General features: G+C 37.8%; 1 protein-coding gene across 1 annotated transcript; it reads left to right on the top strand.

The window, feature by feature from the left end:
- Positions 1-18,028: 18,028 nt before the first annotated feature.
- On the top strand, positions 18,029-19,510 carry LOC143712118 (E3 SUMO-protein ligase ZBED1-like). The gene has a single exon (XM_077204325.1). It carries the CDS (start codon positions 18,029-18,031, stop codon positions 19,508-19,510), a length of 1,482 nt encoding a protein of 493 aa, XP_077060440.1.
- Positions 19,511-21,838: the final 2,328 nt, after the last annotated feature.

Below are 21,838 nucleotides of genomic sequence, written 5' to 3' on the forward strand. Positions count from 1 at the left end.
CCGTCTTTGTCAACCAAGAAGAATGCAGAGTTGGTGAACTCATGCTGGAGTAGCTCCTCAACTGTGTACCCCCGATGACACCCATACTTCATAAACGAGAGCTTTGATTGTCTTATCTTTAATGTCTGCTTTGGAAGCCAAATTCGAGGTGGTCTTTGGCAAAGTAGACTTGACTTTACTAATAAGCGAGTGTATAAATTCTGCACAAGCAGCACATGCCCTTTGTGATACAGCACAACAACTTGTCTAAATTTACTTTGGTCACAATTTCTCCAGTGAGAACATTCTTAGGTGTTAACTGGTCTCGTAGACGTAGAGGACTGCATACCTTCAGGAGATATTCCTCTGTGTCTTGCACCATATTTACTATTTTAGTTGTAGTGCTCAGGTTGAAGTCATGATGAAGTGAGAGTTCTCCTCCAACATCATGATACAAATTCATTATAATTATTTAAATACACAAAATTACAACTCATATGATAACGACACATACTAAGTGTAGACACCAACACTTAGAATAAAGAGTAGATTTCCTTACTTGATCTCACAAGTCATGTGCTCTGCTATGACTATGCTTTGATGCTATGCTATGAGTTGATGACGTTATGACAGCAATATTTAGAACAGGTAGGAAATGTAAGCTTTTAAAGTTTAGGTTAATAAATAACTGGCAATTCCTGTATGTTGGTAGTTGTATGTAATAGGATGACTGTTTTTTAGCCATTTTCTTTATATCAAATCAGAATGCTTACACTCTTCTGTGATCTTATAATCATGGTCATTGAACATTGTGATCACCTCAGAAAATATGTAGCTTCAAGGGTTTGTATGTATGAATATTTAATTAGATATTGCCTCATTTGCATATTTTATTTTATTTTTTAGACAAAATGTAATACAAAAACTATTTCTCTTAATATGAAGATTAATCTGGTAGAAATGTATGAGGATATCTATAAAGGGAAGAAAAAGTCCCATTCACCTGTAGTGTGATAATAGTGTCATCTATTGTGGTTTGTATTCTTTTAAGCCTTCTTAGGTGTATATGACATTTTCCTTTCAGACGTATACAATCGGAGTATATTAAAAAATGTCCTGCCTCTTCCAAGCTTTATAATGGCAGTTGAATGGCTATAGTCCATAAAAGTGCATCCAAACTCCACACGACTCCGGGGGGTTAATAAAAGCCTTTGGAATATTTTTTACTTTGTGTGGAATATTTTTATGACAGAAAACCGAAACCGCCAAAATGATCCCGCTTATTATACATTTTATTTGATCAATGTGTCAAGATGAGCGGTTCGTTATTAGCTGCAGCGTTTGTTGTTGTCCAATAACAGACCAGTAGATGGCGCAATTAAAAATATGTGTAAAAATACCGTTTCTGAAAGGACTGCCAATGCCAGGTAAACGTAAAGCAGACGAATCTACTTCAAACTACTTCAACTACCAAAACAACAATTTTTCTATTAAAAAAAGGGAGGCTGTTAGAAAAAGAAACCACTGCATTGCTCCATGGTCCGGTTCTTACGTTCACATGTACATTGTGTAGGTGCTATCTGCAGTGAACAGGGGTCATCATGGGCAATCTGACTTCCCTGCAGCTACGCAGCCCCATACACAGCAACCTTTGTGTGTTCTGACACCTTTATATTACGGGCATCGCTCCGTTTTTTTTTAGCTATTTGTGCTAGCTTTTCTGTTTGATTGGACCAGATGGGCTGGCCTTAACTCCCCACACATGCATCAGCGAGCCTTGGGTGTTCATGACCCTGACCCTGACCCCATTTGGTAGGTACTAGCCACTGCATACCAGGAACACCCTATATATGAGATTTGTGTTTTGGATATGCTCTGAGGCATCTAGCCATCCATATTTGGCCTTGTCAGAGTCACTCAGATCTTTTCACTTGGCCATTTTTCCTGCTTTCAACACATGAAATTCAAGAACTGACTGTTCACTTGATGTCTAATATATCCCAGCCCTTACCTGTTGCCATCGTAACAATATAGTCTGTCTGTCTGTATTCTATCCATCTGTATCTTGCCTGTATATGTCCTGTCTGTCTATAGAGCTAACGGTGGTGTTTACTAAGACAAACACAAACATTATTTTAATTGATTACATTTATTATTATTATTATTATGTATTTAACCCTAACTTTTTAAATGTTGCATTTGGATGTGAAGTAAAAAAATTCCATATAAAATAAATGATCCTTGAAACACAGAAGCTTTTGAGTACAGAACCTCTCATTTATCAGAAGTGCCTCTTACAAACTGCTCGTGTACAGTATGTTCAGAGAGAGAGAGTTGATTTGCCGTAAGTTGTGTCGAGCAGCGGCCAAATGACTAGTAATCAAACTGCTGACAGAAATGGAGAGAGTGATCAAGTGTGTCAATGAGTCTGTTCATGGTTTTCGGGACTTCAGTGTGTCATGTCTGGTCATTGCTAGGGTGTGAGTGTTTGTGTGTTTTGCTTTTCTCAACACTCCCTTTTTAACAAGACTGTCAGATATGATGTCATTTCTCAGAAGGTAAACATTAAGTCAGCGCTTCAGCAACGCTGCTCAAGGGTGGCTGCAAACATGCCATCACTGTGCGTCAAAAATATGGGATCTACCTCTAGTTCTCCTCTTTTTTTTCTTTCATTTCTTTTTTGCTGTATATTGCCAACATCATAGGCCAGGGGTTTTAAAACCCACAGGGGCCACAAGGGGTTGCTAGACACTCTACAAAACAACTGAAAGGACAAATTAATAGAATATACAGTATGAATATATAACACTGTTGAAGTTAAGATGTGTACTAATAATATTATACTGAATATAAAAATACAATAATAATATAATACTTTTAGAATATTTATTACTGATATCTGGTAATATTGCAATTTAATTTTGTTTTCTAAATATTAAATTCATTGAGATTCATTGGGATTATTATTCTTATTGACCACACTAGTTTTTAACCAACAATCTGAGTAAATGTATTGTATTGTCAATTTACAACATTAAAGCAATTGTTTATTTAATATTTCCTTATAAAGAGACAATTTATTATATATGCTAAAATACAGCTGCTCTTATATTTTAGGACAAACATCCTTTGCAAAGGGATCATCAAATTTTGGGTTTGGCTGGTCTTTTCACGTCCAAACAATGTAAAACTCTTTTTTTTTTTTTAATTCAAGACATTGAGCAAGTCAAAACTACAAAAAATAAATAAATCTAAAAAAATTTTTTTTTAAAATATATGGAATCTTATTTCCGCCACAGAATATTTGTTTAAATTTATTTTTTAAATTATTTGCGACTTTTTATCTCACAATTCTGACTTTTTCTCACAATTGCGAGTTTATATCTCGCAATTCTGACCTTTTTTTCTTGGAATTGCGTTTTTAAATCTCGCAATTCTGACTTCTTTTCTTAGAACTGTGAGATATAAATTGCGAGTGCAATTTATATCAATAAATTGCAAGAAATTGTGAGTTACAAAGTCCTATTCTGAGGACAAAAGACGGTCACAGCTCTGACTTTATAACTCGCAATTGCGACTTTATATCGCACAATTCTGAGAAAAAAGTCAGAATTGCGAGAGTCACATTTCCCTTTTTTATTTTTCATTAAAAACAATAAAAACAAGCTTCCATATCTAAGACCTTTTGAAATCAAGGTTGTTGTTTTTTTTACAATAAAATTGTTATGCCGATATTATAATGAAATAAATGGGGGTCTCCCAAAATGGGGGTCTGGTGACCATTTGAACCCCACTGTACTTTTTTTAATCTAACATCATTGTCTCTAAACATTATTTTGGACGTTCTATTTGTCACCATGGCTGTGGACATTTTGAACCCCTATAAGAGCATTTTGAATTAGTGTTTAGTCAGTAATGCATGTTATGTCTGTGGACTGTAATGAAGATTTTAGTTCTGTTCCTGCAGTCTCACACTGGCACACACTGGGAAGGGGTGAGGGTGTGCTGGCAGAATCTCCATTTAGGAGGTGACATAATCACAGAAACATCATTACCATGGAGACAATGCAGGCAATGAGAAGTTTGATCCTACTGAATGTTAAGTCCTTTCTCACAGGATGTTTGTAAAAAAAAGAAAGAAAAGAAGCTACTGTAGTGAGCAGATAAAAAAAAAAAAAAACCTTTTTCAAAAATGTTAAACACACATTAAACATTACTTTGAAGAAGGACATTCATATGCCATGATTGTGTACATGCTGGATTTGCACACACACGCAAGGTCTCTCGTTCTCTCCCTCTCTGCCGTGCGCTACACGGTTTGGAGCTTGCAAACTCTAGATTCTGGGAGTTTTGAACTAATTTGCGGGCATCAGAGAGCCGCTATCACTATGCGGGGAACTTCCGGGAGACTTGGGATGTCTGCATATCACTCCATGGGACCGAAGAACTATCTTTGGCATGTTGATGGGTGCGATAAACTTAAGCCATTTGAGCACAAGCTCATTTTAATGTCGTGGTATGTCGCCAGCATGTCCACAATCACGGCATATGAATGTCCTTCTTCATAGTAATGTTTAATGTGTGTGTTCCATTTTCGCATTTAGCAAAACAAAGTTGATCACAAATTTCTTACTTCCTGTAAAGCTTGATTGACAGGTGTCTTCGTCCAATCAGCGACAAGTTTGCCATTCTCAAAATGTACCTACCTTTTCCGTTTTCTTTGAAATTTCGTTGTGTTTTCTGAATTGTTATTGTGTTTTCTGAATTGTTATTTTGTTTTCTGAATTGTTGTTTTGTTTTCTGAATTGTTATTGTGTTTTCTGAATTGTTGTTTTGTTTTCTGAATTGTTATTGTGTTTTCTGAATTGTTGTTTTGTTTTCTGAATTGCTATTGTGTTTTCTGAATTGTTTTGTTTTCTGAATTGCTATTGTGTTTTCTGAATTGTTGTTTTGTTTTCTGAATTGTTATTGTGTTTTCTGACTTGTTATTTTGTTTTCTGAATTGTCGTTGTGTTTTCTGACTTGTTATTTTGTTTTTATAATTGTGATTTGTTTTGCACCTCTCGGCCACCGTACAAGATGCTCAAAAAACACTGACTGCCGAATATGTCTACAAAAAAAAAAACACACGCAGAAAGGGCCACTTGTCTTTTCTCTTCCCTGAGCATGAATATCAATGCGTCATTACAGTTTGATTGTCAGTGCTCTCCATTGGATATTAGTTTGTGTGTGTTGAACCCTCTTGTGTTTTGCCGCTGTAGCCTTGATTAGATGTCTGAAGTATAGTTCCTCGAGGGCGAGGGCAGAAGAACTGACCCAGATCATGTCGGAAGTTCAGGAGTTGAGCTGTGTTTGCAGGAGTCTGAGAGGCCAGAGGGAGATTGGGGCGGCCGAGGCCCTGCTAACTCACAACAGATGTGCTTTTAAAGTGAAGAGAGGGATAGATGTGTGGCGTCAGTAGATGTATGCTCAATATACTCAGTTTGACCTGTTTTATAGAGCTGCTTTACATTGTGTGAAGCGCTATGAAACCTGTATCAAGTGTCATTTATCTAGATAAACCCCACAGTAAAGATTCCCATCGAGTCTCGGATGCATCATGACTGTCCGGTGAAGGTTCAGGCGTTGGACACAGGATGGCAGTAGAGCCACAGTATTGATCTAGATGTGTTATTAACTAGATGGCAGCACAAGCTGAGAGTTGGGTAGATTTGAAAAGATTTATCTTGGTTTTCTTTGGTTGTGTGAGTTTTTCTTATTTATTTTGACAGATTTACTTCTGATACTGCAGCATTTATTTATCTGTTTATTTTATTTTTATTTCTTAATCTTTCCTTATATAGCTTTATATAATTATAGCCTAATTAACAATGTAATCTATATATAAATGTTAATTAATACATCTTGATTTTATTCTTATATTTATTTAATCATAATTAACCAAAATGAATGGAACATCTATTTCAGGAAATAAGACCATTGAATAGACAATATATTCCACTAGACATGTATATTTTTTCTTTATTCTTGTTATACTTTCTTCACAGTATTTGACAGGCAATACTTTTTAATTGTGTTGGCTTGAAAATATGACGCACACATCCAGCTCAGATGAATATGTGCGCTGTGTAATTATGTAGATTAGACTTGTTCACAAAAAACATAAATCAAGGTCATTAACCGCACATATTGCCTATCTCTGTTATCACAATTCATATTCTAATTTTAATTTAGAATAATAATAAAAAAAACTCTAAATTTTGTTTCAGTTATCATGGTATCAGTAAAAAGCCTTTAGTGTTCAGATTATTTTCTCTAAACCTCGACCTTAATTGACTTTCATTTTTATCCCATTGTATTCAATTGTGTGGTTGAACTTATATATACAGTAATAAAAACATGGTTACATGTCTGAATGTTAAAGTTGAATCTTTAAACTTACCATGACCATGTGTACATCACAATATGAGCTGTCTGGTGGATATGGCAGATTTATCTTATTTCTTTATTCTTAGTGTCTATAGATATCCTGAACTATTTAACACTTAAATGAAATCTTCTGTATAGTAACAGTGATTGATCTTTTTCCTTACTCAAAATACACCTAAAGTCATATTGTAGCAACACTCACTGATAAACGATGTTAATTAGGGGAGAAATGGGCTTGTTATCAGAGGCTTTATTCTAGTGAATATTTCTCAAGAGTAGTTTTACCTTAAAACCCCATTTCTGGGTATAGAGCCATCTTGTCCTGTCTGTAAAAACCCCACCAGTGAACATTTCCACTGTTCTATACAGTTCTTGTTGGCCTTATATCACACTATATTGGGTAAGTTGTCACATTGCCATTAAATTAAGTCTTTTGCATGCTTTTCAGCAACTTCTAAACTGTAAAATAAATGTGAAAAAAATATCAAACAATTTTTCTGGCCCAGAAATATTGTAAATCAGTAAATTCTATACATTTTCAACATATAAAACAACCTGAATATTTATGAAAAAACATGTCTTGAGAATGAGTGTACCTTCATATTATATCTGACCATTGTCTGGTACAATGTGTGGTATTATTGTGTTCACCTGTTTATTTAAAAGCAATTACAACAGGGTTAGGTTAACTCTAACTCTAAGCTATTACAACAATATAATAGGACAGAATGCACAAAAATGCTGAAATTAATATTTTGTCCTCTGTATTTAAAACAATGCTAGAGAACAAAAAAATTGCGTAAACTGGCATTTGACACAAACCTTTACTTGGATATAGCCCATGAAATGACTCTGTGTGACTGACAATGAGTCTTTCAACTTTTAAAAATGGTTATAGTCTGTCTGTACTGTAATAATGCTCCATCCTTTTAGAATTTTAATGTTGCTCAAGTCTGTCAATATTATATTAATATTGCTGTTGTCTGACAGTATAGTGTATTAATTCCTCCTGTATAGCATCTTGCTCTTGTTAGTATTTTAATGTCACTCGTCTCAGTATGTAATGTCGCTCTTGTTTGTCAGTATTTAATTATGATCTAGTCTTTATATTTCACTGTCGCTCTTGCCTGTCGGTATTGCTATAGTCTTATTTTAAAGGGATAGTTTGCCCAAAAATTCTGTCATCATTTACTAACCCTCAAGTTGTTTCAGACCTGTATGAATTTCTTTCTTCTGCTGAACACAAAAGAAGATATTCTGAAGAATGTCAGTAACCAGACAGTCCCATTGACTTCCAGTATGGAAAAAAAAAATACTATGGAAGTCAATGGGGTCGATCAACTGTTTGGTTACCCATATTCTTCAAAATATCTTCTTTTGTGTTCTGCAGAAGAAAGAAATTCATACAGGTTTGTAACAAATTGAGTAAATTATGACAGATTTTTCATTTTTTGGTGAACCATCCCTTTAATGTTGCTCTAGTCTAAAAGTAATTGAATATAGTTTTTATAGCATTTTGCTCTGTTAATATTTTGGTGTTGCTGAGCTCTAGTCTGAAAGTATCTTAATGTCGGTCTAGTCTGCCAATATTTTAATATCAGTTCAAATATTGCACAATATTGAAAAAAAATGCAATATGCGATAACTCGTTAAATAATGCAATAATGTTTTAAGTGTGTAAAATAAATGTAAATTTATATTAAAATATATTTAAAAACTGGAAATGGTATAACCAACATGCACGTTTCACATTCTTTTAGCGAGAAGAAAGCATCCCTACAACTTCTGAAAGTGAACAGCAGTGTTTGCTGTGGCATTACACAAAAAGTAAGTGTCCTTTTAACGTCAGTGTAAACCAGGGGGTTTCAGGGAGGCCTACATTAGGTTTATTTAACAACAGAAACTGAATAAAATATTAAAATAAAAGTTCACTGTATGCGTCTTCACTGTATGAATTCAATTTATACTGATTCTCATTACAGTTAAAAAAGTTATTCAGTGAGCAGTTTCTCTTTGTCTTTTGTTGTTTGATTAACATGAAACACACAGATGTCAGCAGGTTTATGAGGATGCTGTCACTTTAAGAGCTGCACTGATCCAATACATTGTTACACGTGCAATTTCTTTCTTTCTGAACTGTTTCCTTCACTTAAGACATAACTGACTTGTGTTTACATGAATACTCACCAAGACTGGCATTTTCACATCATTTCATGTGTTTTTGGCCATATAAGCTGCAGAAGAGAACTGATCACATGCTGTCTGAGAGGTGGCTTTCTGTGCGTGTGAGTACTTCGCTTATTGCATTTAATAACATTAAGCACGTCACACGTATGTAACGGTTTTGTGTCGAGTCTATTCTATGCTGTCTGTGTCGACCTAAAACTTGGACTTTTTGTAATCTTTTGGAGTATTAAAATCATGCAGTTATTGCAAGCCATTGCGGTATGCATATATTTGCAATATTTCGATATATCATGCAGCCCTACAGTGTAGTCTGTCAGTATTTGAATGTCGCTCTAGTGTGACAGTGTTTCAGTGTCTGTTAATGTTTTAATGCCAATCTAGTCTGACAATATATTAATATTGCTCTTTTTTATTTTGGTTGCATATGCACATATAAAATAATGTGATCTTCAAACATTAATAGATAAATCAAAAGGGCCTTACATTACTGAATGAAACGTCGACCCAGGACGAGCTATAGGACTGTGAAGCTTTGGGGTGTTGATGGACTCGATCTACTCGGTGTTTTGATCATCGTTCTGAATCCGATGCGGATGTAGTCTTTGATCAAAATTTGTCAGATATTCACACAACAAAATATTCAGGGGGCCATGAAAGTTTAATGAAATGGATAGAAAAAATGCTGGCGGTGACTGGCAACTTTTTGAAAATACTCTAACAGGGAATGAGGAAATTATGATCTTGTAGCATTTTGATGTTGGTCTAGTGTCAGTCATTTGAATACCGCTCTAGTCCGTTAATATCTTAATGTCACTAGTATGACTGTATATCAATATTACGCTTATAGAATTTTGCTCTTGTTTACATTTTAACGTCGGCTAGTCTGTTGGTACTTTGTCTCAATGGAGTCCGAGTATATTAATATTGCTCTACCCTGTCAGGATAAACGTTGCTCTAGTCTGTCAGTGCTTTGTGTCATGCTTGTCTGCACACGTCATATGTAACAGGATCTGTTTCATTATCATTCATCCGGCTGAAATACTGAATGTAATGAAAAATCTAAACACGGCGTGTCACTGAACATGACCTATGACCTAATTTCTCTTGAACTGTATCTAATGGTCTTGACCCTAACCCTTAATGGTCCCAACTCCATCAAAGTTGTGTAAAGTTGCTCCGCCGTGATCTCCGCGTCCAGGTCTCGTCCTCACCCCTCGGCGGGCCGCCACGATCCCCTCACACTCCTCCTGTGCTGTACCTTTGTCCCTGTTTGAATATTTCACATTGCTGTTGCCGCTGGTGCGTGATGCAGGACTGAGCTCTCATTGTGTACATGCGTGTGGGAGCGCTGGTATGCGGGCCCTTGGCGTGTGGTGCGACAGGGCATGCGTGTGGCCGCTGACGCCAGTCTGCCCGCCTGTGCCCGCCTGTCTGTCTCAGCACGCCGTGTTTGGACACACCTGACCGAGGCTGGAATCACCCACATGGCCGCCCGGGTTTTTATCTCTTTCCCGTCTCCTTCGTTCTCCGGTCGTACATTGACTCTTTTCGATCTCTGTCCTTGTTTCTCCCTGTGCTCCTTAGTGTTCTCTTTGTATTTTACTGTCTCCCTCTTTCACTAATTTTTCTTTCATGTCTGGAGTGGTAAAGAAAGAGTTCATTTATTTCTCGCGTCTCTTTCTGAGCCTTGTGAATCGTATCATGTGATTTTGGGCTTCATTCAATCAGATTTGCTTGAATTGCTTATGCTAGTACCTTACTTCAAGTTTATTTTCGAACATGCCCGTGGACGTCTTAAAACTTGAGCATTTTAGAGCTTTAGGTTTAGATTTGTCCAAGATTTTAATATCTTGTTTTACATTTTGCACCTCAGAGGAAAATTAGTGTTGCTCCATCCAACCATGATTGGTTTCTTGTGTGGGGATTATGGGCGTTTCACACTTCCATTAACTGACATAGTTCAGTTATGTGGTCTGAACAATGAGAAACATGTACATTCAGATTTTGTATGCATGATCGAATTGCTATCAATCTAAAACTGCTCAAATATGTCTTAGAGGGCATTTACACAGTCTTTTTATGATCAGATCGCTATCTGTAACACACTGTAAAAAGTGTTCAGTTCACTTAATTTTTTTTGGTAAACCCATTGCCTTAAAATTATTTATAAATAAACTTAATGCTTAATTGAAAAAATTAAGTTATGTGAACAGGACAATTCCACATTACTTTTTTTTTTGATTAAGTATTAAGTTTATTTACTTAATAATTTTAAGGCAACAGGTTTCCTCAATTTTTTAAGTTAAGTCAACTGAACACTTTTTACAGTCTTAAAAATACATGATGTGACCAACTGTACTTTAATTTATATACCCTCTGTATGGATTTTTTTTTTTTGAGCTTGACAGCCTCTGGTCTACATTTACTTTAATTGCATGTAGTATGAAAGTCATACAGTAAGTTACTTCATAATACAGTATAAATAAGAGCAGTACTTGACATCCATGATGTTGAATGAAACGTTGTACCTCTCAGATGACCCTGGCGAGAGAGTTTGGAGTGTGAAGTCACAATCTGTTCATTGTTTCTTGATATGTCTCTCCGATCACACCTCACTATACCAGAGCAGCTCTGCCAGTTTTGCACATTTTTTAGTTTCCTGTGATGATAAGATTCTGTACATATTTCAGACTTATCTTATTGATTTGTTTGTTTGTTTTCACATGCTGGGAGTCTTGTCCTCGTACTGTCATGCCTGTCAAATCACAATTCCATCTGAGAATGTGAGAGAGAAGGAAAGAGAGAAAGAGAGACAAAGTGGTGCCCCATGTTTATCAGAACCATAGAGTTGAATTCCAGATGGCATGATAAGGAGAGAAACAAGCAAACAAAAACTCAAAAATAGAAAGTATGAAAGAAAAAGAGAGGGCAGACAGGCTGACGACGGTAGCCCTGGTGCACTCTGGGTAAATAGTTTGAGAGTGTTCTGGTCGCCGCTCCTTTGATTTGCTCAGACGGAGCGGATTAGAGTTTGTCATTTCAAATTCATCCAGAGACACAAACTGAATCAACAAGATGATTTTAGCAATGTATGGAAATTTAATCAGGAGGAATGTGTGCCTTCTTTAATGTAGTTTCTTCTTTTCATCCTCTCGTCTCCTGTATGTGAGATTATGTTTTTAACATTGATGTTAAATTGAAAATACTCATATGAATATCAAATCATCATATCAGAATGGTTTCTGAAGGATCATGTGACACTGAAGACTAGAGTAAATTAGCTTAGTAAATGTTGGGAATCTAACTTTGCCAATACAATAATTAATGACATTTTTAAAAGTTTTAATGTATCTTTGAAATGCAGCCTTTGTGAGAATAAGATTAATTCTAAATTCATAAAAAAAATCATCAAATGCCTGAAATTAACACACAAAAAAGACAGACTGCTTAATTTTATTATAAGTAGTGGAGTAGGTTTATTTTTATTCAAGTGTCAAATATCATTACCCAGAGAAAAATGTGTTCTATTCATTATTTGAAAGTGTGTTCATTTACATATATTAAAGCTTAAAGGAAAATATGTTATTTTATAGTAAAAATAGTATTTAAAATTATTGAAAAAATGTAAGAAACCAACATCAATACAAAGAATACTTGAGTTTTTGTTTCATGATCTTAGAGATCTTTTGTTGTCATTGACCCATAAGCTATCGATTTTGCAGAGGTCTGAAATGGGATTTGCCTGAGCATTTAAAGGTTAGGCTGTTTCCACAGAGGTGGCGTCCACTAAACAGCCCTGTCTCATGCTGCGGTAGTACGACGAGCTCGCTTCCACAAAGAAAACAGGACATACACTTGAGCTAAAGCCAGCATAATCCTCACTCTGAAGGAGAGAAAATAAGGTAAAGATTTTGATCGATGCACTCTTCTCCCATCTGTTTCGCTTTTTGATGGGTTATGATGACCTGGCCATGACCTTTCGGTTCACCCTCCTTGTCCCTTCCTCTTGCCGGTCACCTGACCACATGGAGTGATTGCATGAAACAAACTGAATACAAGACCTAATTATTTCCGCTTGATGAATTCGCCGGGCCTATGGCAAATTTAGATTATGGACGATATTTATGGAGGGGGCAAATCCTTGAGGACCCAAAATCAACACCCCAGTGTTCCCTGAACTTGTTAGAAATGCCCCCCAACCTTTTCCTGTCAAAGATTAGCTGAACGTGTGGGAGCAAGGAATGCTAAAAAAGTTAGTGTAATCGTTATGCCAAGTGGCCTTGAGAGCCGTTTTTCACTGACCTGTACGTTGCCGGGTCATATCAATCCCGGTCGAATAGTACCGTTTTAAGTGTCACTTCCTGTTTTAGGTGGCGTGTAGGAGGAGAGGCTGTTCGGACTTGAAAACGCATGTCTGGCAACAGGATCAGAGGATGTGTGTTTGCTTTCGCTTGTTAAGAAAGGGTAGGGGAGCGCTGTCCTCGTTTGAGAAAAAAGTCCCTCTGACACACATACACACACACACACACACACACACACACACACACACACACACACACACACACACACACACACACACACACACACACACACACAAACACACATACACTTAAGCACACCGTCCCCAAAACATCTCCAGTCAAAAGTGACAGTAAAACATTTTACAAAAAATATATATTTCAAATAAATGCTGTTCTTTTGAACTCTCTATTCATTAGATAATCCTGAAAAAACTGTATCACTGTTTCCACGAAAATGAAGCCGCACTACTTTTTTTCAACATTGATAATAACAATAATAATGATTATTGAGCAGCAAATCAGCATATCAGAATGATTTCTGAAGAATCATGTGACACTGTTTCCATTCCATTTTGGGGCATTGCATAAAAAACGGTGAATGGAAACGTCAAGATACGCATCAATTCTAAAAATGCGCATACAAATCGTATTCCACTCAATTGAGATGGATACATTTGTATCTGTTAAGAAGACACGCATAAAATTCAATTGAAATACATTTACCAAATAGATCCCTCGATGCGCAACAAAAAAACTCACGTGACTTTGCCTGAACAGAGGGTGCGATTGGATAACTGGACTAACCAGAGGACCAATCGCATCACAGCACCTCAAATGTTGGTTTGATCACTCTGAAACACAGAGTCAGAGTCTGTCATCAGAAGGATTTGGTATAATGCCCTCTCCGAAGTGACTTAAAATGATTGAATTCCCAAACACCAAGAAAAAGAAAAAGAGGGCTTCCCTGATTGCAGCAACTCCTATTTTTATTACAGATATTGCTAATTTCCTTGGAACTGTTCTCTTGGGCACATGGGAGGAAAACTCTTTACCATCACAGAAATAAATGACATTTTAAAATAAATTAAAATGGAAAACCGCTATTTTAAATTGTAATAATATTTCACAATATTACGTTTTTTAGTGTATTTTTTTAATCAAATTAATGCAGCCTTTGTGAAACCAAAATCATAACATACTATCAAAACATACTGTTTGTTTGCTTTCACTGGTTAAGAAAGGGTAGGGGAGCGTGGCCCTCGCTGTTTTAGAAATGCTTCCCTGTGCCACACACACACAGTCCCCAAAACATACTGACTGGAGCCTCCCTGACCTCCACATCACCCTGGATCCCTGGGAAAAAGCAGACAGCCAAAGTGAACATTCAGACACAAAATCACAACCAGACCCGTCATTGAGCACAAGAGCCTTCATCCAAGCCAAACCACCCAGGGAGTCGGCCCCCTCATGCCCAGAGAGAGAGCCCTGCCCTGGGGCAACATGCTCAGCAGCAGTCCTTGTGTTCACATGGAGGAGGGAGATTATTGCTGGAGACGTCTATGAAAAGTAACACTTACATGATTATGAAAACATGTTTTGAAGAGCATCACTGTTTGTCAGTAGCAGTCGTCAATAATAGCATTGTGGGTCCAGAGAGGATGACATGCAATCCGAGAGAATTCTGGGGATTCTGCTCCATATAGGTCATTGTGCTGACTTTTTCTGCTCTTTCCTCTTTGTCTGTCTGTCTTTGGCTGGTTTGGGATCCCATGATCGAGGTCAGGTGAAGGGGACAAGACAAACGGACACACACTCAACACATGCCTTTTCACAACCCCTGCCTCATCTCCCACAAGCTCCTGGGTGCAGAAGCCTGGCACCAGACAGTTATTCAAGCCCTCGGGCGGCAGAGCAACTACAGGTCACACAGTCAGAGAGAAACAGACATGCAGAGGAAGAAAGTGGTTAAGGTTTGTGTATGCGAAACTCTGTATTTCATATTAAATGTGAGGGCTTTTTTTCTCCATAAATCCATGGGAAATGTAGAATTTTCCCCGGAAACCAGGATAGTGACGGTGTGCAATCATAACCACATCTGTTTCTGTTGTATAAATGGATGTATATTTTGCAGTTTCACTAGCTCGACACTTGGATTTTATGTTTTGCCAACACAAAACTGTGTCTTTATTCACTGACAGGAGAATTTTCTGCTGCTTTAAACATTTAATATTGTTTTGAGTGTAGATTTTTTTTCTCCTTTAAATATGCTAATTAAACATATACATAGCAAGACGAATAATTCTCATTGCTTTTCCTCTGTCTGTTTTCCCCCTTATATCTTTGTGCATGCAGTTCTGTTCTTTAAAATACAAAGTAGACATTTCTTTTTCTCATGATCAGTAAATTAATTAGTTTTGCTGTTTTCGTTTTTAATTTGTGTCCTAAGCTCATGAAAAGAGCAGAAGGAAGCGGAGAGAAGACTCTGTGATTGGATTAAAATTTCTTCTCTTTGTAAACATTGTGACCTGAGTTTTGGACGCACAATTTTTGGTGCTTTTAATGCCTGTTTTCGTACCCTTTCAACATGCGCGTCTTCATAACAAGGGGAGCGGAGATGAAGGCCTTATTTAAAGTTGCCTTTGAGTCTTTGTGTGCTGCATGGGGTGTGTTTTGCTCTGTCTTGTTCTGGTAAATCCTCTGTCTGTTTGCTCTAAGAAGAGCCTTGAGCGATTATTAATATTTCGACTGAAGGAGAACATTTTACCCTCCTCCAGGTTGGTTGATTCTGTTGAATGTGTGAAGGTGTGTGGGTTTGTTTGTGTTCACCACCTTAATGTTTTTTATGAGTCAGACTGATTTACCACGGTACAGGTTGTAAATAGGGTAAATCACTGCACCATTTATCCAATTTACATATTGCATGTACCAGGCTTAGAAATAGTTGCACACTAAAATAAGTAAATTTCACTTTTTTTTTTTTGCCAAACTTGTGACCACCCCCCAGATCAAGCATTTACAAAAGCATTTACCATGACAACCATAGTTTAACAAGAACAAACCTTACTAATCTAACTTAGTAATTTTTCTAAAATACAATTACATTACAGTTATTATTACTATATTTTAACTGTTGTAACGAAATTGACAAAAGCTTTTTACACTGTTGGAAAGAGAATTATTAGGGCTACATGATGGATCAAAATAAACCTGAAATCGCAATATGCCTGAGTGCGATTATCATATTGCAAAGTCTGTGAAATAAATATATGTGCTGCATGTTTCATAGTGAAGCACGGCACTGTGTTGTTTTACACACAAACTACTCATTATCTGCCAGTGTTTGCAGCGTCTCAAAGTGCATACTAAGTTTATCTCTGTATCTTTAATGAAAAGCTCTAATCAACAAAAAAGAAGCTTTAAGGGATCCATGCTGGTTTCCGTCAAATTAAGTTTGATGGTTTAACGTTTGAATTTTTAAGAAAAATAGGACATGAAACATGAATTTTGCAGTTTTAATGTAAAATTAGATAATTATTATTATATTATTTTCTTAATTTCAGAAGATGCTTAATAGCGCCCCCTACTGTACAGTATAACCGTGAAAACATGGATTGCTGGAAATTCAATCAATGGCGGAGAAATAGTTAATAGCGGCTAGGGATTGGACGATTACCGGTTTCACGATAAACCGCGATAAAATGTCCTGGCGGTTAGTATTATCGTTTAAAATTTAATTATCATAAAAACCGTGTTTGATTATCGTGATTTTTAAAACTCGCGGTAAATCCTGTCCTGCCAGAATAAGTCTGACACAGGCGCGCGCATGCAATGTAGTTTTTTGCACGAGAAGACATGGCGGAAGGCAGTGAAAGCGCTCGGGAGATTTTTCAGCCATCCAAGAGGACAAAATCGGAGGTGTGGTCGTATTTTGGCTATTACAAGAGTCCCGAGGGCAATTTAATTGAGGATGGGCACCCTGTCTGCAAATCTTGCAAGAGGAAAGTCGCTGCAAAAGGGGGAAACACGTCAAATCTGCTAAGTCATCTACGTGACAACCACCCACTGTTATATAGCGAATGCAAGGTAAGTTAACTTTTACCTTAATACCACAACTAACTTGGGCAAATAATTAGACAAAAAATATTGATTGGAGATGAATTATTTCATTATCTCACACTCACTTGTAATTATGGCAAAGCTTCCGCGAAGAGAAAAGTTTTACAGCAAGTGGATTTGAGCCAAGATTAACGAACATATTCAAACTATTAAGGGTGACATTTAAGGGATAATGTATTGTATTCATTCTTAGTAAACTTATTACACAGTTTTATTTTTTACCACAGAAATAATTTCAGTTACATGAAATATTGAATTGTGATTAACTTAATGTTTTTAAATCTGAACGGTTTATAAATCCACATTATACAAGTTACATTGTCCAAAACAATCGTCAAGAAAATGTGATCACTACAACAATATTATATTAGTACTAAATTACTCTGATTTAATTTTCAATACAATCAAAACGGAGATGCAAGACATAGCCTACACATTTGAATGAAACCAGAGATCGCGTCCGCGGTAATCCGAGACATGGATATGCACTGTGTTATAAGGCGTTGCTATTGACAACAGTCATTATAAGTATTCCAGTAGTTTAGTCACCCTGACCAAACCAACATATTTTGTTCATTTAAAGTGTGTGTGTGTGTGTGTGTGTGTGTCTGTGTGTGTGTGTGTGTGTGTGTGTGTGTGTGTGTGTGTGTGTGTGTGTGTGTGTGTGTGTGTGTGTGTGTGTGTGTGTGTGTGTGTGTGTGTGTGTGTGAAAGAGAGAAAGTGATTTATTATTCATTAATATTAATAATTATAATATTCAGTCATACACACATCCATAAGTGAGTGAATATTATTATCATTATTAATGATAATAATACATTTGTTTTTTCCTTTGTTAACAGAGTGGGCGTGCATCAGGCAAACCCAGTGATGCTTCTGGTCCCTCGACTCCCTCCTCATCTACAGCTGTGACACAGACATTTGAACAAGCATTTAAAAGGCAGACTGCTTATGCACCCACATCAAAAAATGCACAAGACCTCACTGCAGCTATTTCATATTTTATTGCAAAGGACATGATACCATTTCAAATTGTGGAGAGGCCTGGTTTTCTGAGGCTGATGAAAGTTGCTGTACCACACTACAAAGTGCCATCACGAAAATATTTTTCCAAAACTGAAATACCAAATCTGTACAACCAGGTCAAAGCTGCTGTTTTAAAAAAAATAGCTCAAGGAACATGGTTTGCTGCAACTACTGACCTCTGGACTAGTGAAAGCGGTGGTGGTCAACCCTACATAAGCGTCACTATCCATTACCTCACCCCAGACTGGCACCTGGAATCAAACTGCCTCGAAACTCAGTTCTTTCCAGAAGATCACTCAGCTCAAAACATCAGCGAGTTTTTTGATAACATGCTGGAAGAATGGGGGATCATCAAAAAAGACCTGGTCTGCATAACCACAGACAACGCAACAAACATGATTAAGGCTTTTGAAGAGTTTTCAGAAGTGTGGCTTGGGTGCTTTGGCCATAATTTGAACCTGGCCATCTCAAAGGCTTTGAAAATACAGAGAGTTGAAACAGCAGTCAAGGCCTGCCGTCATCTGGTCCAGGGCTTCTCACGGAGCTGGAAGAGAAGGCGAGAGCTGAGGGAAAAACAAGCTGCCCTCAACATGCCACAGAAGGCTCTAATTCATGATGCGGTGACTCGATGGGGATCTACACACAAGATGGTTGAGCGGTTCCTTAGTCAACAGCAACCAGTCTGTGCAACACTGGCTGGAGAAAGAGGAACATGGCATCTAATGCCCAAGGATACCGACATAACTGTCATGGAGCAACTGTGCCAGCTCCTCGAACCTCTGAGCAAGTTAACAGATGCACTTGCCTCAGAAACACGAGTAAAACTGTCAGCAATCAAGCCTGTCCTGGACCACATTAATTCTGATGTTCTGGTGGAAAAGGACACAGATACATCCCTGACCAAGGAGATGAAAAAGTTAATGAGAGAAGACCTAAAAAATAGATACCCAGAGAAGGCAAAAAGAGTCAAGAACATGGCTTGTTTCATTGACCCCCGCTTCAAACGGAGTTCTTTAGATGAGTGTGAGGCTTCAAAAATTGAAACTGACTCTGTCCAGGAAGCTGTGAAGCTGGCTGCACAAGTCAGGGAAGAACCACAAAGCACCTCCACCAGCAGCAGCATCTCTACCAGCACTCCACCAGCAGCATCGGAGGGGAAAGGCCTTGCCGGGTTGCTAAGAAAGATTTCTTCAGCGACAAGGCAGCAAAGAGGTGAAGAGAGTCAGATTCCAACCACTCTAGAAGACAGTGTGAAACAAGAAATCAAAGTCTTCCTGTCTCTGCCCCCAATTCCAGTAGAAGAGGATCCACTGGTGTGGTGGAAGGGCCATGCATCAGAGCTGCCTCACCTTGCCAGGGTTGCCAGGAAGCTTCTGTGCATCCCAGCAACCAGCTGCCATCAGAGAGAGTGTTCAGTGCCAGTGGGCATATTGTCTCTCCTCAAAGAGCACTACTTAAACCAGACAAAGTAAACATGCTGACATTTTTGCATTTCAATCTCAAGTGAACAAAGATGCATTTATGATACAGGATGTTAGGTCAGCTGCACTTTTTTCTTTAGAAGAAGAGAACGGACATACAATCAATCATTGCTGTTCATTTGATTTGTTTACATATGTTTGTATTGTTATTACATGCACATTGCTTTACTTGTGTTTTTTTATGTGTGGATTTGATGTTCTTATTTAAGGTACTGTTCATTAAAACCTGCACTAGGAAAACTTATACCTCTCACTCTCAGGGCTCCATGTTAATGTTAATATAATGTTTATGCTTAAAAAAGTGCATATAGCTGCTAATTGTATTTTTTGTTTGTTGATTTTCAAATATAAAACTTGTTGAAATGTTTTCAGTGTGAGCATCAGTTCTTTTTGAACATTTCCATCTCATTTTAACAAAACCGTGATAATATTGATAATCGTGATAACTTTGGTCACTATAATCGTGATATGAAATTTTCATACCGTCCCATCCCTAATAGCGGCATATAAAATCCCACAGCTCATATTGTCAGGAGTTTTTTGACCTTGTTTCTTCAGCAGAGCAATCCACAAACACATTAAATAACAGTACAACCTACTGCAGAGATATAGTGTGTCCATCCCTCTCAGCCTCGCTTTCATTCCTGGTAAAGATGGCGCTGCTGTGAATAAGGTCTTATGCTTTATTTTAAAGGTTCCTTATTTTGTTTTGGAATCTCCTACAATAGGTTTACATTCATCCATGATCAAAACACACTTTAATTTTCTCACAATATATATTACACATAACCTTATTCCTCAAACTAAGAGTCTAAAAGTGGTTCGTTCAAAGATTCAGTCTCTCTAAACCCCTCCTTACTGCGAGCCTACTCTGCTCTGATTGGTCAGATGGCCCAGTCTGTTGTGATTGGTCAGATGGCCCAGTCTGTTGTGATTGGTCTACTCTGCTCTGATTGGTCAGATGGCCCAGTCTGTTGTGATTGGTCAGATGGCCCAGTCTGTTGTGATTGGTCTACTCTGCTCTGATTGGTCAGATGGCCCAGTCTGTTGTGATTGGTCTACTCTGCTCTGATTGGTCAGATGGCCCAGTCTGTTGTGATTGGTCTACTCTGCTCTGATTGGTCAGATGGCCCAGTCTGTTGTGATTGGTCTACTCTGCTCTGATTGGTCAGATGGCCCAGTCTGTTGTGATTGGTCTACTCTGCTCTGATTGGTCAGATGGCCCAGTCTGTTGTAATTGGTATACTCTGCTCTGATTGGTCTGATGGCCCAGTCTGTTGTAATTGGTCTACTCTGCTCTGATTGGTCAGATGGCCCAGTCTGTTGTGATTGGTCAGATGGCCCAGTCTGTTGTGATTGGTCTACTCTGCTCTGATTGGTCAGATTGCTCAGTCTGTTGTTATTGGTCTACTCTGCTCTGATTGTTCAGATGACCCAGTCTGTTGTGATTGGTCTACTCTGCTCTGACTGGTCAGATGACCCAGTCTGTTGTGATTGGTCTACTCTGCTCTGATTGGTCTGATGGCCCAGTCTGTTGTAATTGGTCTACTCTGCTCTGATTGGTCAGATGGCCCAGTCTGTTGTGATTGGTCAGATGGCCCAGTCTGTTGTGATTGGTCTACTCTGCTCTGATTGGTCAGATTGCTCAGTCTGTTGTTATTGGTCTACTCTGCTCTGATTGTTCAGATGACCCAGTCTGTTGTGATTGGTCTACTCTGCTCTGACTGGTCAGATGACCCAGTCTGTTGTGATTGGTCTACTATGCTCTGATTGGTCAGATTGCTCAGTCTGTTGTTATTGGTCTACTCTGCTCTGATTGGTCAGATGGCCCAGTCTGTTGTTAGTGGTGATTGTCAGTGATACGAATGATGGCGTTGGGTTTTCCGTATCAATTCTAGCGCGAGTCCTCATCCTTTAGAAGTAAAGGTTGCAGTGCAGTGCTGAAAACAATGTCTTCTTTACATGTCGACAACATGAACCAAACTCTTAAAACTAGTTTTTGAGGGCAGGTCAAAGTAGACATTGTTCATGGCAGCCAATGAAGAGCATAGATTGGCATTATGCACATTTGTTACATTGTTATTTAGGTATGAGACAGGAAGTGAGACTGGAATCTCTGAAATCTTGTTTCAGCACATCAGAATCGATTCTTTCTTTTAGGAGACAATAACTTTATTTGTCGTGCACTTCGATCTTTTGAAATTTTGCTTTACAAACACACTGCATGATAGGTAATATTTGAAAAAACATTATGGGGCACTTTAATCAATCAATCAATCAACAACCCTATATGTACAGGATTATGCATTTTTGTAAAGG

Source organism: Siphateles boraxobius, unplaced genomic scaffold (assembly GCF_051911475.1).
Source record: "Siphateles boraxobius isolate OS27281-9 unplaced genomic scaffold, OSU_SipBor_1 5, whole genome shotgun sequence".
NCBI classification, from domain to species: domain Eukaryota; kingdom Metazoa; phylum Chordata; class Actinopteri; order Cypriniformes; family Leuciscidae; genus Siphateles; species Siphateles boraxobius.

Excerpts from the sequence above, each read along its gene's own strand:
- LOC143712118 (XM_077204325.1), top strand. The coding sequence starts at position 18,029 with ATGATACCATTTCAAATTGTGGAGAGGCCTGGTTTTCTGAGGCTGATG.